This window comes from Lissotriton vulgaris, chromosome 10, assembly GCF_964263255.1.
Source record: "Lissotriton vulgaris chromosome 10, aLisVul1.2, whole genome shotgun sequence".
Taxonomy (NCBI): Eukaryota; Metazoa; Chordata; class Amphibia; order Caudata; family Salamandridae; genus Lissotriton; species Lissotriton vulgaris.
The window spans coordinates 758787959-758807963 of NC_141698.1; the positions used below are offsets into that span (position 1 = coordinate 758787959).

At 42.7% G+C, this 20005-nt stretch overlaps 1 protein-coding gene across 2 annotated transcripts in view; it reads left to right on the forward strand.

The window, feature by feature from the left end:
- ARHGAP21 (Rho GTPase activating protein 21) overlaps window positions 1-20005 on the forward strand; it is a 430157-nt gene that overhangs the window by 384490 nt on the left and 25662 nt on the right. For both annotated transcript variants that reach the window (XM_086941663.1, XM_086941662.1), the window contains 5 exons: window positions 3951-4081; window positions 4177-4332; window positions 4430-4508; window positions 18067-18140; window positions 18441-18530. In XM_086941663.1, coding sequence (XP_086797789.1) covers window positions 3951-4081; window positions 4177-4332; window positions 4430-4508; window positions 18067-18140; window positions 18441-18530 — 530 coding nt within the window. The remainder of the gene's footprint in view (window positions 1-3950; window positions 4082-4176; window positions 4333-4429; window positions 4509-18066; window positions 18141-18440; window positions 18531-20005) is intronic.

The window sequence follows — 20005 nt, forward strand, 5'->3', positions numbered from 1 at the left end:
TGTGGTCTTTTGTATTTTGTACCTTCCTGTGATTCTTATTTTTTGTAGTCTGTGTTCTCCTGAAATCCATACTCAGGATGATCATCCTTTGTTTCAATCAATGAAGGACAGTAAAGGAATCTGATGAGCGTAAGACTGGATCAGATTATTCACTTTGTGAGAGTCAGCCTCATGCTAACTGTTTTAAAAAAGTAGATTGCTTCTGCCTGAGTTACTTGAGATTAATTTAGGAGTGTGGGCATTACGCAAAGACACCTTGACCAATCACACCTTTTCCATTCAGAAGCATTCTGTACAGCTTGTGTTGAAAAGGACTATGAACATTTCAGATCTGTTTCTAATCTATTTGTCATCGAGATTAGTTCTCATGCCATCAGAGTAGAGATGGAAACAGTTAACTGTGTTAATTGTTCAAACATTTAATCCAGAAGATTCTTTAAAGAACACTTCCTCGCAATACATTAACCACCCACAATCCTTCCACCTCGATCACTTATTGATTTTATACTTGTGTTTGACCCTATCTAGTGCTCTCTGTCCTACTCTATAGGTTCACGTCAATGAATTGCCATATACATGCATGCATAAATACAGAAGATACAAACACAGCCATCTAAATCAAGACGGTTGCCTTCTGCAATAAAAGCAGAGGAGGATTTGTTAGTTGGGAAAATACAAGGGCCTCTACTGAGGCTATTTCTAGTGCTAAAACCTTGTCCAAATGAAGACTGCAGAGCCATATTGTAACCATATTGGAAGCAGAAACTAACGAGTAAATAAAAATGTTTCCTAACAACTTCATAAAGGAGGTTGTATGTGTTTAATAGATCTACAGTTCTAATTAACTACAGTGTACCCAAATTAAATACAATGCAAGTAAAGTAATCATGCCAATGTTGAGAGAAACACCACATAATTATTAGGATAAACAATTCATGGAAATTCTATAGAACAATATCTTACAGAAAGAGCTTAGTACAGTATGTGACCACATAGCGCATACAATATGATAAAAAACAAAGTTCCATCCATGAGTGCATCAAAAACTACTGGTCCAAGACTCAGTGAAATATCGGGTATTCATTTAGAACCACACAACAGTCAGATTCATAGTCAGTAATACATTTCAAGTCATCATCATATTAGCTTTATTTCGATCCAAAACAGACCATAAAAGCACAATGCAAATACAAACTTCATAAAAACAATTATTGCACATTTTGGTTCTATACATCTGACAGTATATAAACACAAAAAGGGGGACGAAGAGCTGTTTTTAATGAGGTCCTACACAATTGCTCCTCATAGGTTAATGTACTTTAAAAAAAAGACTGGGGTAGTTCCTCTAAAAGAGAAGGTGGAGGCTCTAAGCTCGGTGGAATCCTAATACCTGGGCAAGGGTTTTCCAGGGATCTGAAAAATCAGATCATAGTGGCCTCACACACCCAATAGGGTGTCATGCTTCATCATAGGGTGCTCCTCGTCAGGTCGGCGCTGCAGTGCTTGACGGGCCTGGGGCTCTTTGTCCGAGATCTTTTGATATGCCGTTTTGATGAATGCAAGTGAAGGTTCAAGAGAGAATTAGGGTGGTGAAAAAGTGTGGGAGAAGAATAAGAGTCTAAGGGAACCTAGCAATTTTGATAGATTGGAGGTGCCTTGACCTGGTCAAAATGTAGGGCTACCTCTAAGGTCACAATGTACCCTGATAGCTAAAGTGTTCAAAGTAAGGTGGGGTCGACATGTTTCAAGCCTAAAATGCAAGGAGGGTCAAGCGGCATTTTATCAGGACCTAAATTAATCCTACCCTATGTAACAATCTCATCTAGCTGCACTACGGATTAACCTATACAGGCCAGGTCTGGTGGCTCAGTGGACTAATGCGTCCACTGCAGGGGCCTGTGTTTGACCTCACGGTCATAGGTTCAAATCCCAGTGGGTCCACTCAGCCTTTCATCCATCTGAGGTCGATAAAATCAGTGCCATTGAGTTTGGTAACAATAAACATCTGCTGTTCAGCGCCAAATTATCTATAGGTGAATGTGTGCTTTACAAATACAAATGTTATGTTATACATTTATACCTAGGATGTCGTATGACAACTTAAATCTTTGTGTGAACGCTTTTGAGTCTTTCTCATTGTACCCAAGACAGCAACTTGCTGAAGGGATTTACACCCCAGCTGTAATTTAAATCCTTTGTGGTCTTTATTTCTTACTATGTTAACGTGATGCATTGAATGTAGTAATAATATTTGCTTACAGTACCTAGAAGTGCTAAATATAAAAGCAAGGTATCGCTATCCAAGGGCAATCCATATTGCTCTTAATCCTTTTATGCCCACATTCATGTTCAACTGAAGACCATCCACAATAGGCTCTGAGTACTTGGGGCTGTCAACAAAGTTCAGTAGAGCTGCCATGCTGACTTGCAGCCTCATAAGATTTTCTGACAAACTGCTCATAGGCAATAATTTCATGATTCAGCAGCATTCCTGCTGGACTTCTTAGGATCTCTCATATTAAGGTGGCAAATTCTTCATTCTCTAATAGATGTGCTAGTGTAGCAAGGCTAACAGACCTTATGGCTTGCAGTGGGAAAGACATAATATCATCCTGAGGAATAAATAAGGCAGGAATATTTCACTTTTTATGCGGAGAAGTCTGGAGCCAGAACTATAAGCAATCTTAAGTAATACATGGACTCTTAACATGATGGCGAAGCTTGTCTAGTTTGCAGGTAAGGTTGGAGTGCCCAAATTTGAGTGGGAGTCTTTCTGACCTGGACGCAAGTTCTCAAACATTTACTGCTGTTAAGTTTGAATCTCGAGTTCTGTTTATGCCTCAAAGAATACTTAAAACACATTCTGGGCAAATTTTTCACCAAGGTTCACCCATCCTAAAACTCTGTTATGGTATTCCCTAATATTAATTTTTGTGAGTGTTTTGTCTGTGGACATAAGCCTTTAAACCGCCCAGAGGCAGGACTGACTTAAGCTGCTTAAGTAGCGGGATCACTACATTACTGGTACAAACCATACAAACATGCTACAGCATACAAGGGAAAAAGGTAGTCCGCAAATAAAGAGTACATTCCACAATGAAAAAGGGAACCACACTAGAGTTTATAGCTAGTGTCTCCATAAACGAATTAGGCCTGAGAGTCACAAGATGATGTGTCCATATGTTGACTAAACACTATGGTGTCTAAATGTATTCTTCAGGGAGGTTCACTTCAGTCAGACGCTTTTGAGACACCTGTTTGCAAACACACACTCATTTCAGTCCAGCCACCAATGTGGACAAAAATGGCTATGTAATCTATGCACAGCATGTAAAATCCAGAAAATGTTTGTCCTGCAAAAGGAAAAGGTTACTTGCCAGTAACATTAGTTTTGCTTCTTTCACAGCATGTAAATCCACAAAAGTGTTAAAGCTGCAAAACTAATATTACTAGTAAGGGAAGTTTTCCATTTGAAATATTTACTTAACCTCTCCTTTCTACGTTCATTACATAGTGTTTGTATTCTGATCAAAAGGTATTCCTTATGCTATATTTCTTAAGTGTAATGTGAGATACACAGTTTAAATGATATACTTCCATCACTATGCATTACCTGTAAATCTAATCACATTCACCATCTCCGGTATTTTAGTTTCTCTCTCACTATTTGTTCATAAAAACAACTCCAGTGTATTAGCAAGCAAGTATGTAGAATTGTACTTATGCGCTGATGGTGTTTTAAAGAACATTCTCTCTCATATTCTCATTCGCTTTGGACAATTTTTACATAAAAAGCAAACCAGCAAGATGTATTGTGTTTGAGGATGTAGATCAATGAGCAGTACTGGAAGCATTTTGTGAGCATCCCAGTGGATCCTCTTAGTTCAGCTGAAGTTGCCTGGTAACAGTTTTTATTACATCTAATTTTTTTTTTTTTTTTTACTCAATAGATGAGACCAGCCCACCAAAGGACAGGGGCACATGGCGAAAAGGCATCCCTAGTTTCATGAAGAAAAAGCCAACCTCTGGAGGAACCTTTGGTGTCCGGCTTGATGACTGCCCTCCTGCGCTCAACAATAAAGTATGGGAAGTTCTTGTGTTTGTAGAATGACTGTTTAATAATAGTCATTATTTTCAATTCTTTTAAAATGTCATTAAAATGTCTTTCATTTGCAGTATGTTCCGCTGATTGTAGATTTGTGCTGCAAGCTAGTTGAAGAAAGAGGACTTGAATACACAGGTATTTACAGGGTTCCTGGAAACAATGCAGCCATCTCTAATATGCAAGAGGAACTCAACAAGGGAATGAATGATATTGACGTTCAAGATGATGTAAGTTGATGTAGCAAACATTTACTATAAATCAGTTGCCTTGTTAGTTTATTTGCTTCACCCAGGTCCTGATATTTTCTTTCTTTTAAATTTCTAGAAATGGCGAGACTTGAATGTAATAAGCAGTTTGCTGAAATCCTTCTTCAGAAAACTTCCAGAACCTCTTTTTACCAATGGTGAGTGTCTTTAGAGTAAAAACAAATATGCTTCAGCATTTGAATTTGTGTTCCTTTCTACTGTTATAAGAATCTGTCTTTGATGTCTTCATGTTTAAAAAAAAAATCTTAATCTGTGTATAGAGACCCCTTTGCTTCTAGTTGGTCCTTTCATACCACCTGCTTTAGTCGGCCAAACAGACTGTTGAAAGATGCACACTATAACAAAATCATCACCTTAGTCAGTACTCCTACAGTAACTTGTTTCTTAAATATTGACAAAAAACTTAAGATTTTCTTCATTTCGAAGTGAACTCTAGAATGCACTATATAACCATATCTTCTGTGCTTACTTACACCTTTGAATTTCAAAAATATCAAAAGTATACCGCCAGCTGTATTTTGTATACTGCTTTGCATTGCAAGAGTATTATTCAATTGTAAGTAAACAACAACACGAGCAGAATTATTTCACTTAATTCAATATTCAATTATTCAATAATAGCTAAATATTCAAAGTGTTAAGTACCATGAAGCCGAAGAATAATTTGAAATGCAAACTCATATTTTGAAACTCATAAAGAACGGAGCCGTCGTGGATAAGTGACAACGGTTAATAAGTTAGTGTTAAGTGTGATTGAAATCCTTAGTGGGGTGGACTGCAAATTTTCCTATCATAAAGGAAAGTTTCAGTTCTATTAAGGATACGCAGGTGAGGATAAAGCAAATCTTTCCTCACTTTTATTAAAACAGCATCCTTATTAACAAACTACCTTTGCCAAACAACTTGGAGGAAAGCAGAAAAAGGAAAACATCAACCAATCAATCAACAGTCCTCGTAACATAGTCCATCGACACTGTTTGTGCCCCCTCTTTCTTCATGCAACAGATGCCTTCCAACATTTAATATATAGTTCTACTCGGTTCAGTCTTACTTGGTGGCCTGATTCCATGAAAATAGAAACACATATGTAATACATGTCTAGAAACTGATGGAATTTCCACCCAGTTGAAGACATAAGCAACAATGCCATTAAAAACGAATATTCAGAATCCTCACAGCAACAAATAACCATAACTTATAAGTCCATAGCATGCGTATACTCTATGCAAAAGTATACCGAATTTTCGTGGAAACGTTACCACAAATCATAACTCCATAGCATTCGTATACATTATGGACATTACAGACCTCCCCTTTGTGTAAATATCTCACCAGTTAGGGTACAAGATATCTTGATACAGGTGTGAATAATCCTTGCCGCAGTGTCCTTAATAGAATTGAAACTTCCCTTTACAATAGCAAGGAAAATTTGCATCTGTATCAGTACTGGAGGCTGGGATTATGCTCTTTCAAAGCTTATTTACCACCAGTGTAGCCATATTTACTACTGGTTTAAAGTAGAACGTTTTAACGGTCGAATCTGACGACCAGTCAGCTGTGTTCAAGATATACTCTTGGCCCGGTCCCAACGAAAACGCCTTAGACGACACGGCACCCCTTTCCGAATGTATGCAAATAAAAACGAAATGTCAATGCCTGCCTCCTGTAGGATACCCTTCACCCATCATGCTATGGTGGGTGAAGAAAACGCTTTCAACTGCTTACCTAAGGCAATCAGGAGCTGATGTCTCCCCAGCCAGGCAAACTTCCTCGGTTAATGCCTCATAAGCCTTAAGGCATTGGAGAACACATAACTTTGGCATTTGCTCAAATGCAGGATAAGGAACAAGCCTAGAATTACATTTAATTCTTACAGATATATGAAAAGTAACTCCATCCGGGGTGAAAACTGTGCCAGTAACTTTCAGAGCTCTCAGGTCGGACACTCATTTGCAAGAAACAAAACACAGTAACATTGCCAAGCTTACCGGATAACTGTTCCTGGAAAGGATGTTATTCTGCTGCCAAGAGAGGAAGAGGTTAAGAACCTGTTAACATATCATATAACTGAATATCTGAGTTCAGGCGGAACCACCAGTCGCACACCTCTCCTCGATTTCCTTACCCTGGCATGTTCTCCCACAGAAAGACCATCTAAGGGGAGGTGACCTGCAGAAATGGCTGTGCAGAAAGTATTTACTGACCTGTGTGTCATCCCTTCATCGACCAAATGACACAAGAAGTTTAAGAGATTCAACGGGATCTGCATCCCTCCGCAAACACCAACTCAACCATTGTTCACAAGCAGATTTGTACGTTTTGTTTGTCGTATTGCCCCAGGCTTTGGACAAGAGACTTTGAGACTTTGCTGAAAGTCCTCGGACCTTCCACTTAGTCCCGTAATCATGCCTGCATGAGGGACAGTTGCCCCACCAGGACCATGCAGTGGGGGTTCCCCAGGGGATCCCGAAGGATATCTTGTCCCCAGAGTAGAAGGATTGGAAAATCCCTAGAAAGTTCCATCATCACTAGAAACCATACTTTAGACGTCCAAAGCGAGGTGATCACCACCAGATTCACCTTCTGCCGGCAAACTTGCACAAACATCCTCATCATCATTGCAAATGGGGTAAAGGTGTATCCCGTTTCCAAACTCCAGTCCTGCAAGTAGGCATCTATTGCTGCCACTTGCTGGTCCGTTCTCTAGCTAACTCAGATGACAATCTAGGCAAGAGGCAAACATATCCACTGAGAACGGACCCCAGAGCCTTTGAACAACTTGGAACACTTCTTGATGAAGTTGCCATACATTAAGATCCTGAAGATGCAGAGAGTGCCAATCTGCTACTCCGCTGTCAAAGAAATATCTCGATCCAGGCAATATTGCCAGAACCCTTTCACCAGATTGGCAGCAATTTGGAGTGTGGACCAGTAAGGGTTTCAGTCAGTTGATCACAAACCCTAAACGTTACAACAAATCCACACTTGTCTAGAGATGCCTGACCGAGCCCAAGGGCATTGGTCCATCAGTTAGCTGCCGTCTAGGTAGAAAATCAAGTGAAAGCCACTGCCGGGGAGGAATTACATCACCACTGGCCTGAGAACATTGGTGAAACACTAGAGGGCAGACGACAGGCCAAAGGGGAGCATCCGAAACTAAAAGACCTTAGGACCCCAAAGGAACGGCAGAAACCTGCAATGATGTGGAAAGACATGGGCCGTGAGATAGGCATCTTTGAGACCTAACCAATCTCCTGGCCTCAGAAGGTCGCGGAGGAGATGGATGAAATGCATCTTCAAGTGGCGATAACCAGCTATTCGTTGAACTTCAGGTGGTTGATTACTAGGCATGGACCCCATCCATCTTTTCCACCAGGAGATATTTGCTCACAAAACGGTACAGATGAATGACAGAAGGAAAAATCTCCCCCTTCCTCAACAACTCTGAAATCTCCTGAGGGATCAATGAGGGTTGGACCTGAGAGGACACGGATTGCCATGTTGAATGGGAGTGGCCACGAATTCTAGACGAAAACCTTGAATAGTCTGGAGGACCCAGGTGTCTGCAGTCACTGACTTCCAGTTTTCCTAGAACAGTAGCAGGCGTCATCAGGCCTATGTGCTCTGTGAGGACAACAATCACACAAACCCGGGCACCAGGCCCTTAACTATGAGAGCTCCACTAAACAGGGTCTTTTTTGCAGCACTGGCAGAACTTGAATTCGAAAGCCTGCAGTTCCAAACAGGGGCCTGAGTGGTTAATTTTTACCAAAACAACCCCCTCCGAAGGGCGTGGCGATCACCGCACAGAAAACAAGATATACTGGCAGGAGCCATTCAATACAGATCCCCATGAGGGCGTAGTAAAGCTTGCCGGCTGTTGAGGCACTATTCGGGACACTATCGTTTGGCCATGGCTCGGTGGCGCATTGACAGCTTCTTCGCAGACTGCTGAGAACAATGCACAATGGCCGGGGAGCCGCGTGTGTGTCTTGGCTACTCCTGGGCGCCCCCCAGTGGTCAAAACCACTGCCATGTGGCCCCATTATATGTGAAGTGACCACTGTATGCCATGTGAGGAGCATTGATACGCTCTCCATCTGCGATCTAAAATGGAGAAAAGGGTGTTCAGCACACTCTAATGCATAAAATATCATAAATATCGGTACGACTTACTCATATGCAACAAAATGATAAATAGACCATTTAAAATGTTATTAATCTAGGAGAAGCACAATAGCAAAATACTTGCTGCTGGAGCAGTGAAGAAAGGGGGGACTAAACGGTGTCAATAGACTGCGTTGAGTAGGAATGTTTACTGATTGGTAAGGGTTTTTTTTTGTGGTTTTTTTGTGTGTTTTTTTTTTTGCTTTCCCCTAAGTTGCTTGGAAAAGGTAGATTGTTAATAAGGCTGCTGTTTGAATAAAAGTTTAAAAAAAGATGAGCATAATCTGAGCCGACAGTCCTGATGTACATAAATAGACAAATGCAAGTTAGCAGAAATAAATCTTCTTTTTCACTTGGAAGCGTCACCTTGCTCAGTGTTTAGAATCTATTGTCCTCAATAATGCCTGGCACATTTCACACCTATGCATCCATTACGATGCATAGGGTCTAAGCCTTTGGCGGAAACAAATAATTCTCAAACTTGAAGCAAGGGATCACTTTAAAGTTAAGAGTGGACATTTCTCTGCATTGTACGCCATTAGGACTTAACTACCCTCTACGGATTTTCTTTTAAATGGGGAACTCTACAATCAAAAATAAATACAACAGTTCTCTTACCATAGATTTTACTTGGACTTATGGTTACATGCATTTGCTAATTTAAGTAACTGTTTTCCTACCCATGAAGGAATTGATGAACACCAAACACTATTTCTACAACCACACAAACTCACCTTTGATGATTTCTTTCTTTCTTGTTTTAAAAATATAAGTTTGTATTTTAAATTATACTTGTACTTCATGGTATTTAACACTGTGAATACTACTCAAATATTTGATAAATTATTTGGAAAGGATTCTGCCTATGTGACCCCCGTCGCAGTTAGGGTAGCCGGACTGTATCCTAATCTTAATGCCATCAAAACTAAAGTAATTTATTTATTAGAAAGGTTTTATATAGTGCTGGCTAGACCCGGAGGTATCAGAGCGCTTTACATGAGATAAGACATTGCATCAGAACATGGGGAATGGAAGGTAGTGGGGGAAAGGTAAACAGGGGAGAGGAAAGCAGACAGTCAGATAAATCTGTAGGGGGAAGGTACTCCAGGGGGAATAAAGCAGTCAAAGTAGTTGAAGAGAGAGACAAAACCATGAAGAACCGTGAAAAACAATGTCCGATGTAATGGTTATAGGACACGCAACTGGAGCCCAGCCAAGGATTAGCGCTCTTGACTAATTCATTTTATTAACATTTCTATTTCACTGCCCAGCTGGGATTTAATCATGCCAGTCAACTAAGACTTGACGGTCTCACACATCCTGTTCTGTACACGTCCTACGTCCCTTGTACCAATCTTAGTTGCAGCTTGAACCAGAGCATTATTTTGAGCCCTGCCTGGGGTTTTTCCTTGTGCCTCCATGATTGGTGCTCTCTTCTGCGTGCAGCCAGGAATAGTAAGGCTGGGTTCTGCTTCAGTTTCACCCCCAGGTAGCACAGCAAATCCATAATAGCTGTTACAGGGCAATTGACATTGATGTAATTTCAGTTAGATCCCTGGTCAGAGCACCAGTGTGGCTGAGAAGGATGCCATGGGCACCCTGCTATTGCCCATGGCAGATTGGAATTATTGCTTGCTACAGTTAGTGAATACTCCATACGGTTATTTAAAGTATCTCTGTGCGTGTCTGACCCTGGCACTGAGGACCATTGCATCAGCTGATGCCTATGTTGGTTGTATTTGGGAAGCTCATGCAATGGCATCCTGATTTGGGACCGAGTCGAAATAAAAAGTTGCGTAGGACTGAGTCAGTTGGACACCATCATTTGGACAGGGAATGAAAAAAATTACGAGATGAAGGTGTATTTAAAACTAGTGCCCCTTTTGATGCAAGAGTAAGATCAAAGAGGTGCACTGGTAAATACCATCTGTAAATTTGTGGCCTTCAAACATTTGTTTGTTGAATTATGTCAGGTGCAAATGACTTCTTTGGTTTGGGATCTTGACGTGGATTTATAATCCGATTATAAAAATGAACTTTCCCTTTGCTGTTTACACAGCTGGACCTACTTACACCCTTTGCTGTGTAGAAAAAAGAGAAATAGGTCCTACTGTATCCTAACGATTCTTGGCATCTAACTCCCAAGGACATGGAAACAACTATACAGTCAGACTACAGCGGCAAGTGCTTCTGAGCTACTTTATTAAGCCACAAACCTGCCCTGCTGTATAGCGGGATAGGTTAGCCTTGCCTATGATATAAAAGGCGTATAGGGCAGAGAGTGGTTTGGAAATCAGTTGTTTGATTTCTATGTCACAGATGGGCTGCTAGCGGATTGCAATTCTAAAGTTGTTACCTTGATTGCCCAAATCTGAGGAGGCATTAGGCAGCCCTGCACAATATTGAAGTACTTGCTGGGTTTTTCAGGTAAAAGTGACATAGCTTTCAACATCCTGTCAGCCATACACACTTTGATTCAAGTTAGCCATGTGGTATTAAAAATATGATCATTTTTCAGGTGGTGGTAGATGGCTACCTGGCTTGCTCTTCGTACTTTAAATACCTCATGGTTAGATGATTCACGGCATTGTTTAAAAGCTTGAATATATGTTTTCACCAGGCTAACCTTTTGATTGATGACACTGTTATTGGTCAAATCATCAGCTTCTCTCTTATGTTGTCTGAATTGCACAGTGTCATTCATGGTGCATCTCCTTTGAATATAAACACCTGTTTGCTATATTCTCCCTGAATTCAGTCTGCCTTTATTTTTTACTCAAGTACTCCTGCACCTTTGTGCTCTTCCTTTTTCAACATGTTGGTACTGTGACACCTGTTTGATGCAACACAAACTCCTAAAGCTGTTCATTAACTTTATACTTCTAGTACAACATATGTGCATGCTGTAACACGCATACAATGCAGACGCATGCCAAAGCATTTTCTTTCTTTCACTGTAGGTGTAGAATTGGAGCCTACTTCTCTAAACTCTCAAAAGCAAGGGGCCAGGCAGCTTTTTATTTAGATTCCAGCGTTTTCTGCCTCTATTCCCTTTCTTATATGACTTAAAGATAGTTAAAAATCAGCCCTATGATGAGGTATCTCACTCAGACAGGTTTTTGCTTGTGTTACCGTTGCTGACTTCATGATGCACCTGAGGTGGAAATTTGACAGATAAGACATTTTGCCTCTGTGCTTTGTCTGGGAAAGAGTCTAAGTTTGTTTAATCTTGACAATGAAACAGCTATACATAAGTTGCTGATCCTCCAGTTGACTCTGCTACCAAGACCATGAACACTGTGTGTGCCTTGAATAGGCAGGCATGGAAAAAGTCTTTGGGCGTTAACCATGAGGCCTAGAAGAATGTCGTTGACCGATATTATAAAACAAAGAAATTGTGTAATTCTTTCCTCTTTTAATTAGATTTTCCAGCAGTACCATAGTGCCCTTCAGTTCACACAGTCACACCCACAGTAATTTGTAGCAGTGCCAAAGGCAGTTTTTTCTCGAGACCTTTTGTCTGGAGCTGCCTCTTCTTTCTCATGTTCAACCCTACTTTCCTAAAGGAGACCCTTAGGGAAAAGACTAAATTCATCCTCCATACCACCGTAGATTATTTTCCCTCATAAATTCTATTGGCATTTATATTATATAGACCCTTTTTTACAACCAGAAATTGAAGTATATGTATATCCCCCGCCGACCTTCCCCTCCCAAAGATTTACAGCCTTTAAACACATCTTTTTCTCATTCTCACATTTATCTAACCTTACACAGAAAAGGACTCTAACAGGGGGAGAATAGGTTCTTATTCGCCCATCATTTCTACCGAAATAACATACAAATTCAGTACTTGCTTAATGTCCACATTCGTTTTACCAACTTTAAACTCCCACCATCCTCCCCCCCCCCCCCCCAACCTCCTCCTCCCCTTCTGCACCCAAACATAGAGTCCTGGTTCCAATGCTATTATTTACATGGTTATTATATCCCGTTCTAAACCTTTCATATTGACCCTTGACATGTCTACCTCATAATTACTCTCCTGTGATGCACCCTCTCATGTGACTTCAGAGACCTGTGTTCCTGACTCGTGGTTATTCTTAAGGTCTACCATCATTTGAGACCAAGCTCAAATGTCCTCCTCCACTTTTTCATCCTTACCTACCCTCTGCAGTCGCACCCTTTTCGCTGTTGCCCATTCACACGTATCTTTCATCCAGTCTCCCACCTGCGGGGGCCTAGGTCTGAGCCATGCAATGATGATGCGTCTTCTTGCTAATTAGAGCCCCAATGAGAGAAAGCTCCTACTTAATGTTCTACCTTTAGGGCTAGGTAGGGGACCCAATATTACTTGTTAAAGTTCTTTTGGTATCTCTCATTCCCTGGCTCTCAGAAAATGTTAGTACCTCGTCCCAATAGGGGTCCAACATGGAGCATGTCCAAACCATATGAATGAAGTCTGCCACCTGTACCTTACATCACAGACATTCAGCACTGTGAGTGGGTTAGATTGTTTGTACTATATGTGGAGTAAGGTATACCTGGTGTACTAAGTTTTATATTGTAGGAGTTTAATCATGTATTGAAGCTGACCACGCAGACGCCCTCCTGAACTCTCCCTCACTCTGTCGGATTGTGGGGTCTCCAGTCCAGTCCAACATCCCACATGTACTATACCAGTAGAACGCCCCAGGTAGGTCATCCCTTAGGGCTCTGTATATGTGAGAGACCAACCGTCCATCCTGTGCCATATATAACATTACTTTTATTGTATCGGTGCTAAGGGGTTCTGCCAGAAACCCAGCCCAAATTTCTCAGGTCAAACTAGAGATTTTCTTGTATTGTAGAAATTCCCCAGGCCCCAAATTAAAGTTGTTGGTTGGTTCCTCTCGTGTCACAAATGTACCATTCGTATAGAGGTCGCCCAGGGTTTGGCACCACCCCTCCTTCCACCTCCTTATGGACATATAGTCCGCTATACGGGCAAAGGGTCATAGTGCCCACAGAGGAGTATCAGGTGCATAAGACGCATGTTGAATCACACTTCGGACCACCATTTCCCAGATCTCTGCTACATGTCGTATAATATATGGGCTCGGGGGGACACCTCTCCCAAGCATTAATAATTCTGGGAGCGTTTATCCGACGTGTACCTGCCAGGAAATACGTCTCCCAATTATCCTCGGTATCCATCCAGTGCACTGCATGCTATAGCTGGAATGCCATGTAATGTAATATAGCTCTATGCAAGGCACCTCCAAACCCTCCCCGGTTCCATGTCCTCTACAGCGTCGTCAACCTTATCCGTTTTTGTTTGTTACCCCATAGAAGATTTCTGAGAAGTTGATCAACGGCTCAAAAATACGACCAGGGAATAAGATAGAGTGAGTATTGCATTGTGTACAAGCACCTTGGAAGTATAATCATTTTGATTATAGCGATTCAGCCTATGAGAGATAACGGCAAGTCCCGCCAGAACCTTACAGAACCTCACTGAACCTCGTAGTCCCTCGATTACTCTACCAATGTTGAGATCCAAGTACCTAGATGGTGAGTCTGCTAGCCGTATACCTAGATATCTCTCCCCTTCACCCACCCATGGTAGTTCAACTTTAGGGAGTTCTGTCTGCAGTTCCCTCGCTCACTTCCCAATAGCAATTAGTTTGGATTTTCCCGGGTTGATCTGGGGGCTGGATACCTCACCAAATCCTCTCAGCTCCGCAAGCAGCAATGACCCTGATTTTTCCGGTTGGCGGAGCTAGACCAGGGTGTCATCAGCATACAGGGACACCACATGATAGTGTCGCCTAGCCGTACCCCTCACCCTCCTAGCCTCGCCCGCACAGCCACAGCAAATGGCTCCATGGACATCATGAACAGTAGCGGAAAGAGCGGGCCTCCCTGGCGAGTACCTCTGCACAGTGTAATCTATCTAGATACTGAGGCCCCCACTCTGATCCGTGCCATAGGGGCTTGGTAAAGCAACTGTACCCCTTTAAGAAACTCTCCCTGAGTCCCTATTTTACGGAGGACCTGCCACCGATAAGGCCATTCCACAGAGTCAAAAGCCTGTTCTATGTCTAGCAATGCAAGGGTGTCGTCATCTTCCAGCAGGCATGGGAGTGCCAGACATGCGCCAACCTTCTTTAAATCATGAGTAGTGTTAAGTTTCGGAATAAAGCCTGCTTGATCTGGGTGAACAATATCTGGGACTTCGGTGAGCAGTCGGGCTGCCAGGACCCTACTAAGTATTTTGACGTCTATATTAAGTAATGATATAGGTCTATAAGAGTTGGCAAACTGAGGGTCCCTGTCTGTTTTGGGTATCATGACCCCTACAGCCTCTCTCATAGTGGGTGGAAATACACCTCTCGTCAACGCCTCGTTATAGACCTCCACCCGATGGTCCGCCAGTTGCGGGTCGAACCTCTGATAGAACTCCGCCGGAAGCCCATCACCCCCCAGCCTTTGAGCTGTGTTTAATCTTTGAATAGCCAGAACAACCTCCTCTTTGTGGATTGGAATATTTAGGGTCTCCCTAACCTCCTCTTTTAACTGTGGCAGCTCTATTGAGTCTAGGTAACTTTTAATTCTCTCTTGCTCTGCAGGTGTGTGCCGGGCATACACCTGTTCAAGGTGATCAGCTAGAACAGCCACAACTGCAGCCTGCAAGAGAGCCATGTCACTGTTCCTGTCCTTAAGCTGCACCATAGGGGTAGTGTCCAACTCTCGCTTGATCAGTCAGGCTAACAGGGCTCTCGTCTTGTCCCCCTCCATGTGTAGTCTTTGTTGGCTCGTGGAATACATGTATTTTTCTAGTCTATGTAAATCTGTTAGTAGTAATTCCTCCATTTTGTGGGAGGCTCCTGGGAGGTCCCTTTCCAGGTTTCCTAGTTTCTCCTCCCCTTTAGCTATATCTCTTTCAAGTTGTTGACGGACCCCATATGTAGTTTTTATACCATCCCCCCTGATCACTACTTTCATGGCCTCCCATTCAAGCGCTCATTTTGAATCGGACCCCCAGTTGTCTTTAAAGTATTGTTCTAAGGTTGTCAGTAGTGTAGCTGCAAATGGGGTGTTCGATAGGGCTTCAGCTCTAAGCCTCCACATACGAGGGTGGGTTTTGTCCTGCTCAGGCTTAACAGTACTGGTTAATGATCGGATAAATACCTCGGAAAATAAGTTATTCCCCTTACAGCAGGTCCTAATTCCGCCGATAGGAACCAATAGTCTAACTGACTAAATGTACCAGAGAATAGCAGGAGAACTGACGTACCGCCTGATATCTCTGGCGCCACACATCCACTAATTGCATACCTTCTATAATGTCTCAAAGGGTCTCTGTTATCCAGGGTTTAGTGTGAGACTTCGGTGGTTTCCAGTCCAAATCACCATCCAGGACACAATTTACATCCCCTACCATTAATACTGATGCTCCCATATAGGGTGTTGAGTTTCAACGGGGTATACCCTGAAAACTACCTGACCTGTGTCATAAAATAAGTACGTTTAAGAGGGGTCAGGGTTTATTCAATTTATCCCAAAAATAAATAAATAAATAAAAAAATTAAAACCTTCAAAAGTTCACCACAAATCGATTTGTCGTAATTAATCAACATTATTAATTTAGCAAACACAAAATCATAAACATTCATGCTTTTGAAATTCAAAGCAGATTCCATAGCTCCAAATGTATTAATCAAAGCTCCTGGTTCCAAAAAACAAAGTTCATGATTAACTCTTGTAATTCAAAGTCATCTGTATAGCCGTTAAACTTATTTGATGTTTATATAGTGCTCTCGGTGAAGAAGAGAATAAAGGGTATTTGGGTAAGATGGGGGTGATTAGGTAGGTGAGGGACTGGGTAAAGGTAGTGTGACAATAACACAATCACGTTAAAATACAAATAGACCTTTACAGTCTACAATGATCCGTAGTTTCCTAAAACTCATCACACATAGGACAGGTTAATCAATTTCATTTGATCCTATGATGCGAGAATGTGATGTAGTCTACGTTTCGACCCCGCTGGATGAAAGGGTTAGTCTCTCCTCATTCTGGGGTCTTCATCAGGATATGGCAGTGTGGGAGCACTTCTTGAGCGGCCTCTTGGCCGTCTGCGTCGGGCCTTAGGGAGCTCCTTTTGTATTTGGGCGGTTTGCTGGCGTAACAGGATATCAATCTCCTTGTTATCGTGAATTTCATCAAAAACTCTCTTTTTGAAAACGGTGTCGTAAGTATACCGTTGCAGGCCGCTAGTTTAGTCAACCCCCGGGAAATGAGTCTGCTCGCCGCCTCCGTTACTGTTGCAGTAACGGAGGCGGCGAGGAGACTAGTTTTCTGCAGATGGATAAGGGCTCTGTATTTAACTAGCTGACTTCCTTCTCGTTCTTTGAAAAATATCTAAAATCACCCTAAAATGGGTTCAACGCATTTGAGGCACAATGGGTTCTCAAATGCCTTTATGTCCCAGGTTAAGGTCTTAACCACCAGTTGGAAAATAGGCCACTTCCTGGAAGAAAATGCTCTATTAGCCAGGTAGTTCCAGAAGCTTTCAGGACTCCAGTCATCTGTCAGTGGGATTGTTCCTGATGCCACGCTCCACAGGCACTCCCTGCAACTGTGCCAGTGGAGGAAGCGGTACTTCTATCTCATCTCAAACTATCTCAGGCTTTCAGTTCACTGATACCCTGTTTTCGAAGACAAGATCTTAACACCTCTCAATAGTTTGCTTGTAGTGTGCAGAGGCTTAGAACGTCCCAGTCCTCCATATGAAGCATTCCCTTGTTCCAAGCATTCTTTTTATATGCTTCTTGGCATTGATGGGGAACACCATTGCCATGCTGATGCACTCTGTTGCTACAAATATGTCGCTTTTAAAGGGAGAATGCTCTTATCAGTCAGACTTTCCACAGCCATAAAGATATTTGAAACTGTCTACTAATTGCTCATTTTGATTTAACACTTAAATAGCGGTGAAGAAAACTGAAGCACTACTACTCTGCATTGGAGGCGTCCTCTTACCAATTAGTTTCTGGCCCTCTTTCCTCCAACAATAATACCCATCATTATTTCCCCGCATAGATAGTGGCCTTCTCGAGCATTCTTAAAGTAATTGTTTAATTAAAAAAATTACAAAACAGCCTGACCCTACATCATTCACAGCAGCCTGAGGCCTACTTCTGGACTCTTGGTTGCAAGAAAAGTAGCATTTCAGCCTGTTTTCAACCCTGTCTCTGGTTGGCAACAGCTCGATTGGATGTATTGGATAATCTGTCAACTGATGAGGTGCATTTAGCTTTGCAAGTTCATCTGGATCTGCCTTTAATAGGATTGACTATCCAAATCTGGCGCACTGTCGACTGAATTCCCATACTAAAGAGCACCGCCCTATCATTACTCACGACTGACATTTTTCTTCCCAAGTCTGCAAGCAAAGCTTTGTTTTTGTTAACTTTCATTGAATATTGTTTGCCCCTATTGCTTATATTGGATTCTTAACATTTTCTTTTTTTTGCCAAAAAGATAAATATGCAGACTTCATTGAAGCCAACCGAACAGAGGATCCAGTTGAAAGACTCAAAGTACTAAAAAGATTGGTAAGTGTTCCTTTCTATTCCATCAGTTCCCCTTTTTATAATTTTTGGGTTAGACATTTTTCATAACGGTAGCTGTGAAGGATTTTGAATACATATGTACTATTTACTAGCAATGTGTATTTTTTACTGTTGCAAAATAAATCTTAAAAAATCACGTTTATCATTTACTTTTTCAAAAGTTCTATGCTTCTGGAAGAATATTAGTTGCTCGTTAGAATTCAATACATTTGACATTTTGAGGATGTCATGGAACCCTTTTTATTCTGTCTTTAGAAAAACCTTGTATTGTTTTTATTACAGATCTACGACTTACCTGAGCATCATTATGAAACACTAAAGTTTCTTTCTACACATCTAAAGACGGTGGCAGAAAATTCTGAGAAAAACAAGGTAGGCAACTGTGTTTCAAATTAACGTTGTAGTACCTTTTCACACATCCATCATATATAGGTGCTTTTATTGCTCATAATGTAGGTCAATCAATAAATCAATCATGGCATTTGTATAGCGCACTACTCACCCGGAGGGTCTCAAGGTGCTTGGGGGAAGGGGGGTTCTGCTATTGCTCGAACAGCCACGTCTCCTGAAGGCGAGATGGTCCTGGGTCAGCCGGAGGTGGGTGGGGAGGGAGTTCCATGTCTTGGCCGCCAGGTAGGAGAAGGATCTTCCTCCGGCAGTGGCTTTTCGGATGCGTGGTACGGCGGCGAGGGCGAGGCTTGTCGAACGTAGCTGGCGGGTGGGCGTGTAGAAGGTCAAGCGGTCGTTGAGGTACTTGGGGCCCAGGTCGTGGAGGGACTTGTGTGCATGGGTGAGGAGTCTGAACATGATTCTCTTGCTGACGGGGAGCCAGTGCAGGTCCCTCAGGTGTCCGGAGATGTGACTGCGTCGGGGGATGCCCAGGATGAGTCAGGCGGAGGCGTTATGGATACGTTGGAGTCTTTTCTGTAGCTTGGCTGTGGTTCCGACATAGAGGATGTTTCCGTAGTCGTCGGCTCGTGACGAGTGCCTGGGTGACCGTCTTCCTGGTTTCGGTCGGGATCCATCGGAAGATCTTATGGAGCGTGCGTAGGGTGTTGAAGCATGATGAGGAGACGGCGTTGACTTGTCTGGTCATCGAGAGGGAGGAGTCCAGGATGAAGCCCAGGTTGCGTGCATGGTCTGTTGGCTTGGGTGCGCTGCCTAGGGCCGGGGGCCACCAGGTGTCGTCCCAGGCGGAGGGCGATGGTCTTAGGATGAGGACTTCCGTCTTGTCTGAGTTCAGTTTCAGGCGGCTGTTCTTCATCCACTCGGCGACGTCTTTCATCCCTTTATGTAGGCTAGTTCTGGCGTTGGCGGGGTCACTGGTGAGGGAGAGGATCAGTTGGGTGTCGTCGGCGTAGGAGATGACGTTGAGGTTGTGTTGGCGTGCGATGGCTGCAAGGGGTCTCATGTAGACGTTGAAGAGGGTGGGGCTGAGTGATGATCCTTGTTTTAGCGTGTTGTTATTGGTTGTTAAGTCTTACTTAGTATAGCACTTGCGGTACGCCTCAGACGACTTCGGTGGCCTCCGATCGAAATGGGGGAAGGCGGACTCTCTGTGTTCTTCCGGCGAGGAACAAGATGATCCATTCCAGAGCCTTCTCTTGGACGCCTGTGTTGCTGAGGCGTTTGACTATGGTGCAGTGGCAGACAGTGTTGAACGCTGCGGAGAGATCCAGGAGGATGAGGGCCGCTGTTTCCCCTTTGTTGAGCAGGGTTCTGATGTCGTCGGTGGCTGCGATGAGGGCGGTCTCGGTGCTGTGGTTGGCTCGGAATCCGGACTGCGAGGGGTCAAGGGATCCGTTCGTCTCGAGGAAGGCGGCAAGCTGTCTGTTGACGGTCTTCTC